Source organism: Moschus berezovskii, chromosome 22 (genome assembly GCF_049115385.1).
Source record: "Moschus berezovskii isolate FMDL1 chromosome 22, NW_MosBer_1.0, whole genome shotgun sequence".
Lineage (NCBI taxonomy): Eukaryota > Metazoa > Chordata > Mammalia > Artiodactyla > Moschidae > Moschus > Moschus berezovskii.
This window is the reverse complement of record NC_142481.1, coordinates 10,336,780-10,353,332: the sequence shown is the minus strand read 5'-3', so window position 1 is coordinate 10,353,332 and position 16,553 is coordinate 10,336,780. Positions and strand designations below refer to the sequence as shown.

At 48.6% G+C, this 16,553-nt stretch overlaps 1 protein-coding gene across 1 annotated transcript in view; it reads right to left on the bottom strand.

Moving 5' to 3' along the window:
* The window catches only part of NOVA2 (NOVA alternative splicing regulator 2), a 33,050-nt gene that overhangs the window by 9,944 nt on the left and 6,553 nt on the right, over window positions 1-16,553 (bottom strand). Inside the window, exons 2-3 of the mRNA XM_055411819.2 lie at window positions 11,743-11,886; window positions 6,535-6,701 (exon numbers count right to left, since the gene is read on the bottom strand). Of these exons, the coding sequence (XP_055267794.2) occupies window positions 6,535-6,701; window positions 11,743-11,886 (311 nt within the window). The remainder of the gene's footprint in view (window positions 1-6,534; window positions 6,702-11,742; window positions 11,887-16,553) is intronic.

Here is a 16,553-nt window from a genome sequence, read left to right as displayed (position 1 = left end):
TTCTTCTACTGTGGCCCTGCCGGAGCATTTACATATTAAAATTCATCTTGTTAAGTGTTAGCCACTTAGTCATATCTGACTCTCTGCAACCCCCTGGACATGTAGCCCACCAGGCTCCTCTGTCCATGGAATACTGGACAGAATATTCTTGTCCATGGCAAGAATACTGGAGTTGCCATTCCCTTTTCCAGGGGATCTTCCCCACCCAGGGATCAAACCCAGGTCTCCTGCATTGCAGGTGATTCTTTACTGTCTGAGTCACCATATTAAAGCTCATCTTATTTTATAACAAATCACCTTCATTTCTCCTTTATGAAAAAATATTTAGGGATATAGGAAATGTACATCTGTACAATGGAAGATTACAGTCAATTTAAACCAGTTGAGGGACTGATGCTTGCTACAACATGAGCCTAGAAAACACTATGCTGTGTGAACGAAACCAGGCACAGAAGACCACATATTGTATAATTCCACTTATATGAATGTTCAGAACAGGCAAATCTATAGAGACAAAGGAGATTAGTGGTGGCTTAGGGCTGGGGTGGGGAGAGCTGGGAGGATTGAGGGGTGGTGGCTAAGGGGATCAAGATTTCCTTTTGAGGAAATGAAACTTCTAAAATTGATTGCAGTGGTGGATGCCCGACTCTGAACACAATAGAGCCATCGAACTGCACACTTTAAATGGGTCCAACATATTTTTGTGGATTATATCACAATACAATTGTTAAAAATCTTAGAGATATAGATATGCTTTCTCTTTATATAAATAGGCTCATTGTATATATAATTTCAGAGAGTAAAGTCAGCATGGCAAAATATCGGGTTGGCCAATAAGTTCATTCAAGGTTTTCCATAAAATGTAATGGAAAAACCCAAACGAACTTTTTGGCCAACCTAATATATGCAGGAGAAAGTAGACATTGGGTCCTTCAAACAATCAAACAGGGCTGAGAACTGCTGCTCTACATGCTGTGTTCCCTGTTGATCTCTCTGACTTCAGTCTTTCCTCCCTCTTGCTTACTTCGTTGCAGACACACCAGACTCCCTGCAGTCCTTCCAACTCGCCAAGCTGTGCCCAGACTCAGGGCCTTTGCACCTGCTGTTCCCGTACCTGGAGTGCTTTCCCCAGAAAAGAGGGCTTCCCACTCTCTTCATTCATTGCACAGATGTACCCCCTCAGAAAGCCCTTCCCTGCCCACCCAGATTATCAAAGCTCACGTGTGTTTATGTCTCCACCATGGATACCTTCAGATTCATAACTGCTAATTTCACATCTCTTGTATGATGTTGAGTGGACCCCTCAAAAGTCCAAAATGAAACTCATCTTCCTCCTCAAATGTGTTTCTGCCACGGTCTTCTTCATTTCAGCACACGGAAAATGCATCCTACCGCTACTTGGTCCTAACCTTTTGGAGTCCTCTCTTCCCTTTATGCTCAACATCCAATCAACAATTTTGTTGGCTCTGCCTTCAAAAACATATCCTAGATTATGCTAGATTAAAAGAGATTAAGGAGGTCTAACAGCCAAATGCAGCGCATGAACATTGACTGAATCTTTAATAAAAATACTCCATACATGTAAAAGACATTTTGGACAATCTGAATATGGACTTTTTATTAAGCAATATTATGAATTTAGTGTTAATTTTTATAAGTGTGATATAAGCAATATAATAATATAGGAGACTATCTTTGTTTTGGGGAGCAAGACACTGAAGTATTTAGGGGTGAAGAGTCATAAGATTTACAAGTTATTTTCAAACAGATCAACAAGAGGGACTTCCCTGGTGGTCCAGTGGTTAAGACTGCATGCTTCCAATACAGGGGGCAAAGGTTTGATCCCTGGTTGGGGAACTAAGATCCTGCATGCCTCTCAGTTCAGCCAAAAAAAAAAAAATCTAATTGATCAACAACAAAAAGAACCCCAAAGTCAATGTGTATGTCTGTGTGTCTAGATAAAGCAAATGTTAATAACTGGTGAGTCTAAGTGCAGTGTATAAGGAGTTCATTATACTGTTCTTTAAACATTTTCCAAATAAAAAGTTAAGAGGAAAAAAAGTACCCATATTTCCTTTCCTTTTTCTCCATCTTGTCTTCATAGTATTTTCACTCTCTGATATCCTATACATTTTATTTATTTGCTTCTTTTCTGATTTCCCAGGGGAGAATTTAAGGTCCACAAGGGTGGAAATCTTTTTATTGCTTGCTTCTGGGTTCTCAGTGCCTAGATGAATGCTTGGCACATACTTAGCCGAGGGTGGGTGAATGAGAGTAGGTACACATGCAGTGACTGTCGTCCCCAGGGGCAGACCTGTATTTAAATCCCACATCTGCGGTACAGCCACCGAGGAAAACAGTCTTGCAGTTCTTCAAAAAGTTAAACGTAGGTTTTATCATATGACCCAGAAATTCCACCCTACGTATTTACCCAAGAGGACTGAAAACAAATATCCACACATTTGTTCATTAGCAGCATAATTCATAATAGCTGAATTCATGGGGTCGCGGAGAGTCGGACACGACTGAGCGACTGAACTGAACTGAACTGAACTGAAGAGTAGAAACATCCCACACTTCTATCAGTTGATGAATAAATAAACAAAATGTGGTATATCCATACAATGAAGTACTATTTAGCCATAAAAAGGAATGAAGTTTTGAACACACCGCAGTATGGATTTGGGCTTCCCAGGTGGCCCTAGTGGTAAAGAACCTGCCGTCAGTGCAGGAGATGTAGGAGTTGTGGGTTTGATCCCTGGGTCAGGAAGATCCCCTGGAGGAGGGAATGGCAACCCACACTCGTATTCTTGCCTGAAGAATCCCCATGAACAGAGGAGCCTGGCGGGCTACAGTCCATAGGGTCACAAAGATTAGGACACAACTGAAGCGACTTAGCATGCATGCACGCACAGTATGGATGAATCTTAATGATATTATGTTAAGGGAAGGAAAGCAAGACTCAGAATGCCACCATTATATATCATTATGTATCTTTCAATTTATATAAACTATTCAGAATAGGCAAATCCATAGCCACTAAAAGTAGATCACTGGTGAAAGGGGCTGGGGCAGAGGCACTGGGGAATAGAAAACGAGTATTAATGGGTCTAGGGCTTTTTTGGGGGTGGTGAAAATGTTTTGAAATTAGTCAGTGGTGATCAATGCACGACTTTGTGATTATACTGAAACCGCTGAATTAAACACTTTAAAATGGTGAACTTTACAGTATGTGGATTATATCTCAATACAACTGTTATTTTAAAGAAATCACTGGAAAAAGAGAAGGCTGACAAGTCAAGGGGATAGAACAGAAGAATGTGCAAAACCAGGCCTAAGAGGAAAGAGGGATTCAATATGTGATACAGCATTTCAGAGCAACAGGAGAAGGATCAAAACTTTCCATCCAAGAAACTGTGTCCACCCAGGAATGGTGAAAGCAAAAGCCTTCACCTCTCTGTGCCTCCGTTTCCTCACTGCTGACATTGACATTACCACAGCTGCTCTATTCAGGTCTTGGGGATATTCAATGACTAAGGTGACTCCATGGTGGTTGGCACAGGGAAGCCCTCAGAAAACAGTAGCTGCCTTCACGATAGGCCCAGATTGCAAGACCACTGCATCTTAGATCTGCAGATGCAGTTCTATAGAATCCCGGATGTTAGAACAGTAGACTGTTAGAATAATATATTCCTCGAATCTTGGAATCACAGAGCCGTAGAACTGTAAGTGTCTCAGAGCCAGAAGGACCTCAGAGACCATCTGCCTCAGATGTTTGCAAGTCTGGAGATTTAAAAACAACAGTAACGATAACAGCAGCAGCAACAGCAGCCACTAACAACTGTATAAAGTAGGTACTATTATGAATACATTTTATAGATTGAGTGGATCAGATGGTAAAGAATCTGCCCACAATGCAGGAGACATTGGGAAAATCTCCTGGAGAAGGAAATGACAACCCACTCCAGGATTCTTGCTTGGGAAATCCCATGGACCGAGGAGCCTGACGGGTTACGGTCCATGGGTTCGCAAAGAGTCAGATACAGCCGAGCGACTAACACACATAGATTGGGAAAGGGAGGCACAGAGAAGTTAAGTAAATTGCTTAAGGTCACACAGATAGTGACTCGTAAAGCCAGGATCTGATCTCAGGCCAGAGTTCATGTTCAGATTCCCAGGACTTCTCCCCAGATATTTGGATTCAGTGGTCCCAGGCTGGGACTCAGGAATCTGTCTTTTAACCTAGATGATTCAGATACCAGCCAGGGCTGAGAACCACCCGTCTAACCCAGAGGTGGCAAACTGGTGGTGCTCAGGCCACAGTCAGCCCACAGCCACATAGTGTTTTAAAAACTGAGCCAACCTTGAAAAATCTATTGATTTCAAATATGTTTGACTTCATTTGAAAAATGTAGAAAATGTTATAGGAAAACTCGAACGAACTTTTGGGTCAACCCAATAATGCTCCGTCCTCATTCCCAAAGGGTAAGAATCAAGTGGAGCTGAGCAGCAACTACCCACTTTAGGGATAGCATGATACCTCTATGATAAGGCCACATCCTCAGTCCTTTATGTTCCCTTTCTGAATTCCGGAGACATTTCAATTTAAAATCCCCAGTCTGACCCAGCTTCCCCACTGTAAAGAAAGGGAAACTGAGCATACATAACAGAAGGAGACACAGGGCAACACAGCAAGTCCAAGGCAAAAAGGGAACAGACTTGCCTCCAGACTCAAAAATCCCATAGTAACAACAATAGCAAACATTTTTGGATAATTGCTTTTCAAACATTAATAAACACTAGCCACTACCCTTAAATAGGTACCATTATAAATCTCATTTTACATGGAGAAATCAAGTCACTTGCTCAAGGTCCTGCAGGTAGGAACTATCAGAATAGAATTCAACTCAACATCTGAGTCCAGAGTCTGAACCTTCAGCCATTATCTCTTTCATTCTTTGAAGCCCCCGAGTAACAAGGCAGAGAAAAAAAAAATCCTGGTTCTATAACTGTTAGACTCCACTATATCAGAGTTCTTGTGGCTTTGGGAGTGGAGTAAGACGCTCAGGTGCTAATGGGGCTGACCCCATTTTCCCTGCAACATGTACAAACTTTTGATGAACCCTGAGCCCCTAGCGGCCACGACCAAGGCGGAGGGAAGAGGCAGTACCTTCGCTTTCTTGCAAACTGTGGGGAAGCTGTGCCCTGCTGGTGGGAAGGGATTTAGGAGAGGGCAGGCTGGGCTTGAGGGGCGGAGTTGCTTCAGCACCAAGGACAGCAGCCGCGCTCCAAGCCTCAAGTTCGCAGGTTTTGGGGGGATCGCTCTGATCCGCAGTATTCTACCAGGGTTTGCTGCCCACCGTTTCCCCACAAACTCGCAGAAACTCAGACTCGTGGTCTCCCCCATCTCAGGGAAACAGGACTTCCCAGGAATCCCAGATTCCTTTTACCTAGGCTCTCTCTCTCTCTTATCTTTGCTTCCAGGCAGACGTCTGTTCAGGAACCCTCACAAGTGGCCTGTCCGCCTGCTCAGGGCTTCTCGCCCTTTTGCATTCTGTGCACACGTATACGGGAGTGGAGAAAGGGAGAGCAAACGGGGAGTTTACCGCAGCCAACCTCGTGCTCTGCTTCTGCTCGGCCCCCTACCCAGTCAGGGCCACGTTGCCAGGGGCTTTGCAGGAAGCCCACCTGCCCGGTGTGCACAGTGGTCTTGGTAACCCCAGAAGCCCAGGAAGCGACTGATCCACTCTTGCCACATCCCTACGCCACGGCTTCTGATAATGTAGGCAACCGAAAGGCTCTGCCCTCCTCCTTCCATCCCTCATCAAGAGGGCTGTGTAGGAGAAAGGCCCGCCTCCTTGCTTCCTAAGAAAACACCATTTTCCCAAAATGGTGGCTAAACTCCTATCCAGTAACTAATGAACAGAGGGGATAACAGTGCTCTGTTGACTATGGGTGGGGTGGTTACTTCCGGTGAAAACAGGAAGTGGGAAGCGGGTGGTTTTGAGAGACAATGGGATGAGGTGGTAGAGAAAAAGGGATCTGGTGAATCCTAGGAGGGAGGGATAAATAAGGGGGTCTCGGTCAGATTCTCCCAGACCTTCATTCTCCCTCTGAATCAAATCACTCTAATAAGAGGTCTGGCATCCTTAGGCTGACTCTGTTTATGAACCACTACCATGTATTTGATTGATAAATGTTTTATAGCTATTATGCCATTGAAGCAGGCTTCCCAGGTGGCTCAGTGGTAAAGAATTTGCCGGCCAAACAGGAGATGCGGGTTCAATCCCTGGATCGGGAAGATCCCTGGAGAAGAAATGGCAACTCACTCTGATATTCTTGCCTGGGAAATCCCCTGGACAGAGGAGCCTGGAGGGCTACAGTCCATGGGGTCGCAAAGAATTGGACAGGACTTCATAGCCAAAACACCACCACCATGCCACTGAACCCTCATCGCAAACCAGTTACATGGAAGTAGTGCTTTCTCTCCAATCCCACCGGCTTTACAAAAACCCAGCCTCTACCCCTGCTAACCTGCTTGGCTCTGTCAGGATTCATTGTGGTTTGGGGTTGAAGGATATTGACCACCTCAGGCTTGGTCATCGCTTGTGGGATTTCTCGGACCTTCTCGGCAATAAAGCTGTGCACAGCATTCAAGGCCTCTGCTGTGCCCTGTACCAGGCATACTCTCTCTGTGGTTCCTGTTGAGCAAGGAAGAGAGGGTCACAATCATCAGAAGAAGAGTGAGTGGAATTCCTGTTTTATTATCTTCACTTCGTCTCCCTCCCTTAAAACAAACCCAGGGGATGGAAGAATGATGCTTAAGTGCTTTGCTATGCCCACAACAGCCCTGGGCAAGGGAGACAGGGCTCAGCTGCCTCTTCCCAGTCCTTGCTGGCTCTCGGTTGCTTTGGCAACCATTCACTCACTGCCCCCCCTCCACCTTCTAGAAGCCGAGAGCTCAGGCCTGCAACGGTTGCCACAGTAACTGGAACCCCCTTATCGGTGTGGCTGGCCGGGTCCTCAGCCCACCCCCAGGGGGATGAGGGACGAGGCCCCGTTGCCTTGGCAACCCCTGAAAGCCTGCAGCGACGGCCTCTGGGCTTTTGGAGAGGATGGGGAAGGGCTGGGGGATGGGGGAGACAGCAGAGAGGCCTGAGTGCCTGCCTGGACCCACCAGATGGAGGGCTGAGGGGTGGGGGAGGGCAAGGGTGGGGAGAGGGGAGAGCAGAGTGGGTCAAAGACAACTCATGGAAGAGTGGAGATGGGGATGCAGAAATGATGGCAGGGTGCCTCTGCTGGCGATTCTCCAGATATTTGTGGCGGTTCTGACCTGGGCATCCTTGGGTGTGTGTGTGTGTGTGTGTGTGTGTGTGTGTGTGTGTGTGTGTGTGTGTGTGTGTGTGTGTGTGTATTGGGGCGGGTAGCAGAGAGAAGAGGTGCTAATTCTAGGTGATGTTGGGATATATATGTATGAGAGAGAGACTCTGGGTGACACTGACCAGTGCAAACACATCTGTGAGGCTGTTTGGGTGAGTGGTGTGTGTGTGTGCATGTATTTTCTTGGGCAGGACTGGCTCAAATATCTATCTGTGTACGTGTGTAAAAGAAAGAGCAGGAGAGACCAGGATACAAACAGACTGCATGACATAGTGATTTCAGTAAAGACGTTTGTGTGTGGGGGAAAGACTTGGGATGTCACTGTGATGTTCAAGATTATGTACACTATTTGTAAGTCTGAGCTGGGTGTGCATGAGGGTTTGAGAGTAAGAAACAAAGAATCCCAGGAAGTGGCATTGAGGTTGTACGATAAATGCATAGCACTTGGAGATTGTATGACAGTGCGCCTGTGTGTGTGTGTGTGTTTCTGTGTGTATATGTAAGAGAAAAAGATATACGGACACCTCTGGGTGTTCAAAAGACTACCTGGACAAATGGTGTGTGGACTGCATATATACGTGCAAAGGCGCATGAACAGGTAACAGGCAAGACACTGTGAATGATGAGGGTGAATATGAGGAAGAGAAAGAAAACCGAGAGGCAGACCCAGGTGTCAGTATGTAAGAACTGATATTTGGAGGACTGATGTATTTGTGGTGTGTGTCTGAGGGTCTGAATTACAGCCAGACAAAGACGACTCCACCAGGACTGGCTGGGGTGAAGCTGTGAGTGCCTGGATGATACAGGCATGCTAGGTGTGGTGTGTGTGTGTGTCTCCCTGGGTAGGACTCTGTTTGCAGGACTAGTTAGCTCCCTGGATCTAAAAATGGTCCTGAGTGCACCAGGCTCCGTGTGCCTGCGTGTCTGGGACACTTGGGGGTGAGTGTCCAGTGTCCTGTGGGTATACCTGTGCAGCATGCTGGTGTTACACCCTGATCCCTCTCTTGCCGTGTCCCAGCCTGGCATGCCAGTCTCGCCATGTGTCTGGGTGTCCCCGTCTTGGGTCACTGGTGTAGCTGACATCCCTCATGTCCTCTGGGCTGCTGTTCTTCACTCTTACTCCCCTCCACCCCAGAACAATGGCTTGGTCTGAGCCAAGCGTGAGTCAGCGCATAGGCTGCCTCCGTCTGGGTGTAAATAGGAAAGGGTGTGGGTCAGGGTGGGAACCTGGGGGGTGGAGTGGCCCCAGGGAGAGCCTGGCTGAAGTGGCCCGGCTCTCCATCTCTGTGAGGCTTCCTTCCAGCTCAGGGAGTCTGTGATCTCACACCCCCTTGTAGTTCTTAACCAGGATCCACAGGGGCTTTGGGGGACTCAGTTAAACCCTGAAAGAATATCTAATAATAACAGCTGGTGCTTACATAACAACAATCGCTGGGCATCATTCTAAGCATTTTATATGTATACATATATTTGTTCACTTTAATATATGAGGCAGCTGATATTATTATTCTTGATTTATTGCTAAGGACACTAAGGCCTGGGTTTTGTCCAAATTCATTCAGCCAGTAGCGAAAAATCAGGGTTTTGAACCCATGTGTCTGGCTTCAGAGTCTGGGCTTTTAAACATTTAGCCACCCTGTGCTAAAGTTGGTGTGGGTGGAGTGTGTGCATGTGTATGTGTTGGGGGGAGGCACACAATGATTGCAATTTTGCTTTTGTATTTTTGATGGTAAAAAGGAATATGTAAGATATTAAACTTGGCCACAAAGATGTTATAAATCAATACATTAAAAAAAAAGCGTCTGTATCTGTTTTTCTTCTGGGGTGAGGGTCCAGGGCTTCAGGCAGCTGTTTAAAATCTGAAGGAGTTTTAGAATCAGGAGAAGGTCTGGGTAAGCTGCACAGAACACTGCGCGGCTTGGGGCAGGTACCTGCTTCCTTCAGGGTCTGAGTTTCTCCATGTATGACTCGGAAGGATTGAATCTGGAGCTCGGGGGTTCCTGTACCAAGAAGGGGGCAACCTTCGTGTGTTCTGCACCCCCCCTTTGGGTTAAGGGCCACACAGATTTTTGTTTCATGGAGCAGATACATAAGTACAGACATGCGTGTGAGTGTGCGTCTGTGTGTGAGCATGCGTGTGTGTGTGTGAGCTAACTAGGCCCAGAGGACCCTTTCAATTTCTCCATTGTCATTTCACACCTGTCCTCTCATCAGCCACAATGAACAACTAACCCCCACCCGCAGCCTTTGAACATGCTCTTTCATCTCATCACACTTTACTGCTCTTTACCTAGCCCACTCTTTTATTATTCTGGCTTCCTCCTCCAGGAAGCCCTTCCCGATCATCTCAGTCTGGGTCAGGTGCTCTGTCTGGGCTCTCTCCATTCTCTGGGCTTCCCCAGTCCCAGCCCTGACCACCCTAAGTCATGACTGGTATTCAGTTTATCTTCCCTACTGGGATGTGAGATCCATGAGGGCTAAGCTGGGGTGTCTCAGTCACTGATGTGTCCCCATCTCTGTCTGGCATGGGGCTGGCCTGGAGAAGATGCTCAGAGAATATGAATGAATGGAGGGTATCAGCCAGAAGCAGAGAAACACACGTGAGAGCAGTAGCATCTCCATCTCTTATGTTCCTCTGGGTCCTGGGAAGTCCCAAGGATAGAACTGGGATGTAGAGGGCTATTCCTGCATCTCTGAGCCAGGAGCCAGCACATGCTGTATGATCTGGAAGTTCCGAATGGGGGTGGGGGGTGGGGAGCAGAACTGGCTGCATGTCCAGGGGCTGGGGAGAGATGCTTAGCTCACGTTGCTCGTTTGAACAGTGTTTGGCCCAGGAGAGTCAATGACTGGCCCATCCTTTGGGGTTCTCAGCTACCTGGCCAGTGCGGGGTGTCACTGGGCTGGGAGGGGAGGATGTGTGTTATGTCACAGAATGAGATCCAGGGGCAAGGAACCAAGTGTCCTTGGAAGGATGTCCTAAGCAGAGGTCTCAGCCGTACCTTGTGGGCTAGAGGGGTGAGGGGAAAACTGGGCCAGGGTGGAAGAGAAAAGGGGGTTGTGCCAGGTTCCCTGGACTGTTCTCTAAACCTCTTGCCAAAGCTGCTTAGTGAGATGGGAGGCAGAGGGCGGGCTGGAGAGAGGAGAGAGAGAGAAAGAGAATATGAAACTGTCCTGACCCTGGGCTTCAGCTCTGGTGTTTGACCTAAAAAATCCAAGGGGATTAAGGATGAACTAGAACCAGCGCTGGACCAAAGATGCAATTCAGGGACCTTCCCTGGATTCCTAGATGTTGAAGCTCAGGCATTGGTCTTGGGAGAGACATATGAAGGGGGTGAGAGATATTGAGGGGGATTAGTGAGAGGGGAGGGGCCTGGACAATTTATGATTGGAGGAAGGGAGATAGAGCTGGAGTAGAGGCAGAAAAAGGGCTGATTGTGGAGAGAGAGAAAAAAAGACACGAGGAAGCTGAGACTCAGGAGAAAAAGACGACTGTAAGAGGAGAGATGGGCAAGCAGGGGTGGAAAGAAATGAGGAGCAACCCCCGGCAGAGAATGGACCCATTGAGGGGTGCCACTAAACACTAGTTGAATTGGTGACTGGAAACATAGAGTAAAAAAAGTGAGACTAAGAAGTGGAGGAAAAGGAAAATATGGGGAGAGAGATGGGAAGGGAAGCGGAGGTGACAGAAAGGGAAGAGCAGAGAGACGGACAGACCAGCTGGGTGGCTAAGTGAACAGAGATGGGGGCCTCCAAACGGAACCAGGGACTGCCCTGGCTGCCCAGTGGTTAAGACCCTGCGCTTCCAACGCAAGAGGCCCGGGTTCCACCCGTGGTTAGGGAACTAAGACCCCACGTGCCGGGTGGCTCGGCCAGTGGACAAGAAAGAAAGATGATAGAAACGGAATGAGAGACGCGGCAAGAAAGACACAGATGGGGAACCAGTGTGACTCAGATTGGGTGAGGTGGGGTGACAGAGAAATCCAAAGGGAAAGACGGAGGGTCTGTGTAACACGGGAGGCTGACCCCCCAAGCCGTGAGGGACACCCCAACACCTGCCTCCCTGGCCACCCCCCCAGCTCCTCCAACAGACCCAACGGGGCAGGTGTGTGGGAATGGGTACATCTGCCACCACATCATGCAAATGAGCTCATGAATATGCAGCAGCCCATTGTCTTGCCCTGCCCCCACCCCCATCTGTTCAGGCCTGGGCCCTGGGGCCCAGAGCTGCTCGGTCCCCTTAGGGGGAGGAGGGGAGGCCCCCTACTACTCTCACTGCCCCTAGGGGAGTCTTCCCCCCTCCTGGAGGGCCCAGATGGGAGGGATGGAAGGCCGGAGCAAGCGTGCCCCGGAGTTGGGGCTCACCCGGATAGAAGTCTTTGGACTTGGAGAGCTTGATGGTGGCTCCCGTCTCCTTCTGCAGCTGCACGATGGTCTGCCCACCCTTGCCGATGATAGAGCCCGCAGCGTAGCTGGGGATCAGCACCTTCAGGAAGTATTCACCTTCCTCTGCAGGGGCACACAGCGGGGAGGGGAGTCAGGAGAGAGGGGTCTTCGCCTTTGGATAGTTACCTCCTGGGAGGCATTGGCATGGGCTGGGCTAGGAAACCCGCTGGGATCACAGTAACATACAGGAGCAAGGACTCAAGAGAGTAGCAGTAGGGGAATAATACACGTACTGATCTTCAGTCACTCATTCACTCATTCATTCCACCAAGAATTCCTGAGCACCTGCTATGTGCCTGGCACCATTCTAGAGAAACAGCCATGAAGAACACAGACAAAGATCCCTGATTTCGCAAATAAGGTCAAAAGAGCTTTAGTGATTCAGCCAAGAGTGCACAGTCACATTCTCCTAGAGCAGGGGAGACAAGACAGTGCATTTCATGTTGTCGGATGGCGTAAGTACCGAGAAAACATAAAGAGGCAGGAAAGAGGATGAGGGTGTAGGTGCTGGACTGTCAGATCCGGTGACAAGGAAAGCCCTTCCCAAGAATACAGCATTCTTTGTCGAACAGACACGTCCATAGTACCTACTACACGCTAGACTCTGTTCCAAGTAATTTACAAATATGAGATCTTTTCATTTTCACACTGCTGCTAAGAGGGAGGTACTTAAAAAAAAAACTCCAGAGATGAGGAAACAAAGGTGAAGGAATTTCTTCCATTCACACAGCTAGTAGATGGTGTCACATATGTGCTCAGTTGCTTCAGTCATGTCCAACTCTTTGTGACCCCGTGGACTATAGCTTGCCAGGCTCCTCTGTCCATGGGATTTTCCAGGCAAGAATGCTGGAGTGGGTTGCCATTTCCTTCTCCAGGGGATCTTCCCAACCCAGGGATCGAACCCACATCTCTGGCATCTCCTGCACTGGCAGGCAGATTCATTCCCACTAGCAACATCTGGGTACCCATCAGGTACCAACCTGGGTAGTGCCACCTGGGAAGTGGTAGAGCTGAGATTTGAATCCCACCTGGTTCCAGAGTCCCTGCTCTGAACCATTAAAATACACTGTCTCACGGCTGTGGAGGAGGGAACAGAACAGAACCACGTGGCCATGTGGAGCAAGGGCAAGTGCAAAGGCCCTGGGGTGAGGGTGTGCCGTGAGGGTGAGATGTCTAGTGTGGCTGGGGGTGAGTGAGACAAGACAGCGGGAGGAAATGAGGGCTGAGAGAGGTGGGGTGGTGGTGGGGTGTTCAAACTTGTGGACCAAGGTGGTTTTTCTTCCAGGTGAGACAGGAGCTTCGGGAAGGCTCTGAGCAAAGGAGTTCAGTCACTCAGTTGTGTCTGACTCTTTCGTGACTTCGTGGACCATAGTCCATCAGGTTGCTCTGTCCATGGGATTTTCCAGGCAAGAATACTGGAGTGGGTTGCCATTTTCTTCTCCAGGCGATCTTCCCGACCGAGGGATCAAACCAGCGTCTCCCGCAAGTCTCCTGCATTGCAGGAGAATCTTCTTTACCACTGAGCCACCAGGGAAGCTCCATGTGTGATGTCTTAGGTTTTAAAAAGATCCCTCTGAGGCCCATGAGGGGAGCAGACTGTGACAGCACGGGTGGAAGAGCCCAGTGAAGAGGCAACTGCAATAGTCCAGGCAGGAGGTGACGGTGGTCTGACTGGTGGAAGCAATGAGGCGGGAGGGGAGCAGAAGGCTGGACTCTGGAAAGGCTCTGACACTCATTACTGACCTGGTGCTGTGTTGAATGCTTTGCTGGCTTGATCTCACCCATTCCTCACAACCTCCCAGTGAGGTAGGGAAAATGAGGTCCATTTTTATTTTTTAAAATTCTTCCATTGCAACATGTGCTTAGTTGCTCAATCGTGTCTGACTCTTTGCAACCCCATGGAGCCCACCAGGCTCCTTGACCCATGGGGATTCTCCAGGCAAGAATACTGGAGTGGGTTGCTATACCCTCCTCCAGGGAATCTTTCCAACCCAGGGATCAAACCCAGGTCTCCTACAGTGCAGGCGGATTCTTTACCGTCTGAGCCACCAGGGATGCCCAAGAATACTGGAGTGGGTAGGTAGCCTATCCATTCTGCAGGGGATCTTCCCAACCCAGGAATCGGACTGGGGTCTCCTGCATTGCAGGTGGATTCTTTACCAGCTGAGCAACCCAGAAAGCTCCCTCATTGCAACATAGTTTATATATATATATATTTTTTGTTGTTTAGTCACTAAGTCGAGTGGACTCTCTGTGACCCCATGGACTGAAGTCTGCCAGGCTCCTCTGTCTATGGCATATCCCAGGCAAGAATACTGGAGTGTGTTGCCATTTCCTTCTCCACTATTTTTTTTATTATTATGTTTTACTTATTTTTTATTTTTATGTTTTGATGTGGGCCATTTTTTTTTAAGGTCTTCATTGAATTTGTTACAATATTGTTTCTGCTTTATGTTTTGTTTTTTCGGTGGTTTAAATTTAGCTCCCCGACCAGGGTTTGAACCCACAGCCCTTCCATTAGAAGGCGAATGCTTAACCCCTGGACCACCAGGGAAGTTCCCTCTATTTTTACATGAGGGGAAACTGAGGCACAGAGGGGCACAGAGAAGTTAAGGTACCACCAGCCCAAGGGCACCAAGACAGTTGCTGGGTTGATGTTCAAATGCAATTCTGATTCATTCTTGGTCCACGCATGCTTAGCACTCTTCCCAGCTGGCAGCTGAAGACCAGTATGCACCAGGACAGCCTCCAAGACCTTGGGAGGCGGCACCAAGAGTCCTCAATGAGGCTTTGGTCCTTCTTTGTTATGAACCAGTTTTCTTGGTCCTGCGTGAAGCACCTTGTTAACGCAGTCTCAAGGCAACTGCCTAACCTCTGCGATCTTCTGATCAAACTGTTGCCCCCGAGTCCTCCCAGGGGAAAATTCTGAGTCTGAATCTCTTTGTGATTTGGCCCTGCCCTCTTTTCCAGCCTCGCATCCTCATCTGTCTCCCGGCACACTAGACCCACCTTCCTTTCTGCTCCTCAAACTTCCCTTCTCCCTCCCACCTCAGGGCCTTTGCACATTCTTTTTGCCTAGAACTCAGCTCCCCCAGGTGGCTCAGTGGGAAAGAATCCACCTGCCAGTGCAGGAGGCACAGGAGACACTGGTTCGTCCCTGGGTTGGGAAGATTCCCTGGAGGAGGAAATGGCAACCAGCTATAGTATTCTTGTCTGAAGAATCCCATGGACAGAGGAGATTGGTGGGCTACAGTCCGCAGGGTCGCAAAGAACGCCCCTCCCCCAGTGAATTTCTCTTGTGCTTCAGGTCTCCCCTCAAATGTCCCATCTTCTTGGAACTTTTCCTGGAACTCCAGGGAGGGGATGGATCTCCGTTTCATGCCTTCAGAAGGATGTACTCCAGAAGTCCAGTGTGGGCCATGTCACTGAAGCCCTAGCTCATGTCCAGGGACTCATGTAGCACCCAGCCCATAGTAGGCATATAATAAACCCTGGGAAGGGCTTCCCTGTTGGCACAAGTGGTAAAGAATCCGCTGCCAATGCAGGAGATGCGAGACACAGTTTCAATCTCTGGGTCAAGAAGACCCCCTGGAAGAGGAAATGACACCCCACTACAGTATTCTTGCCTGGAAAATTTCATGGGCAGAGGAGCCTGGTGAGCTACTGTCCATGGGGCCTCAGAGTCAGATGCGACTGAGCACACACACATCCTGGGAAAAGAAAGGACAAGCCAGGCCATTTGGTTCCCGAAGCTTACAGTCTTGGACCATCAGCCCCCAGCGGTTTTCAACTTTTTCTTTTAAGCAAAGGAAATGTAGTTTCAATGTCTCCAATGAAACTCCAACATCCAGAGCAGATAAAAGAGAAACTACTCTGTTAGAAGCATGGGGTAGGGTCCTGGGGGCTGGGAGCCCTGCCCATCTCCACTTGATCCCTTCAGATTGAAAGTTCTGGGTTCCCTGGCAATTCCCTGGTGGTCCACTGGTTAGGACTCTGTATTTCTACTGAAGGGGGCACAGGTTTGATCCTTGGTCTGGGACATAAGACATTGTTGCACAGCATGACCAAAAAAAAAAGAAAGAAAGAGAAAGAAAATTCTGGGTTCCCTGCCGTGTGAACACAGAGGTATAGGGGTGAGGGGCTAGATGTGGCTTTTCAGGCAAGGGAAGGAGGTCCAGAATTAAGGGGTTTCCTTTAGCCCAAGGCAATCCTCTTAAATGTGCCTAATCAGATCATTAAGCCTATTAGGTAATTAGCCCCCCAGGGTGCCTCTTCATCCATCTTCCTAAGCACCCCCCCAACAAATGATTTCCTTCCCTGAGTTCACAGAGGTGGCCCCTTGCCTGCTCTGCCCCTCAACCTGACACACAGACAGGCCGGTTCTCCATCTTTGGCAGGTTCAGAAGGATGGGGAGGGCTTCTCACAAGAACTCCATCCTCTTTCCTTCTTTGATTTCATTCCCCATCTTTTCTCCAGCCAGGGCCACTTCCTCAGCTTCCCTCTTGAAAACTGTTCCAAAGAAAACTGGGGACACCCTCACTCCCCTTGCTCACACCTCCTCAGGTTTTGTCTGAGAATCTCTGAATGAAATGACAGAAACAGCCCTCGACTGAGTGCGGATTTCTGTCACTGACAGGTGGTGTGGCCTGGGGTGAGTTACCTCACCTCTTTGGGCCTCTGTTTTTTCATCTCTAAAATGGGGACAGGATAGCGCTATCTTCTGGGGTTG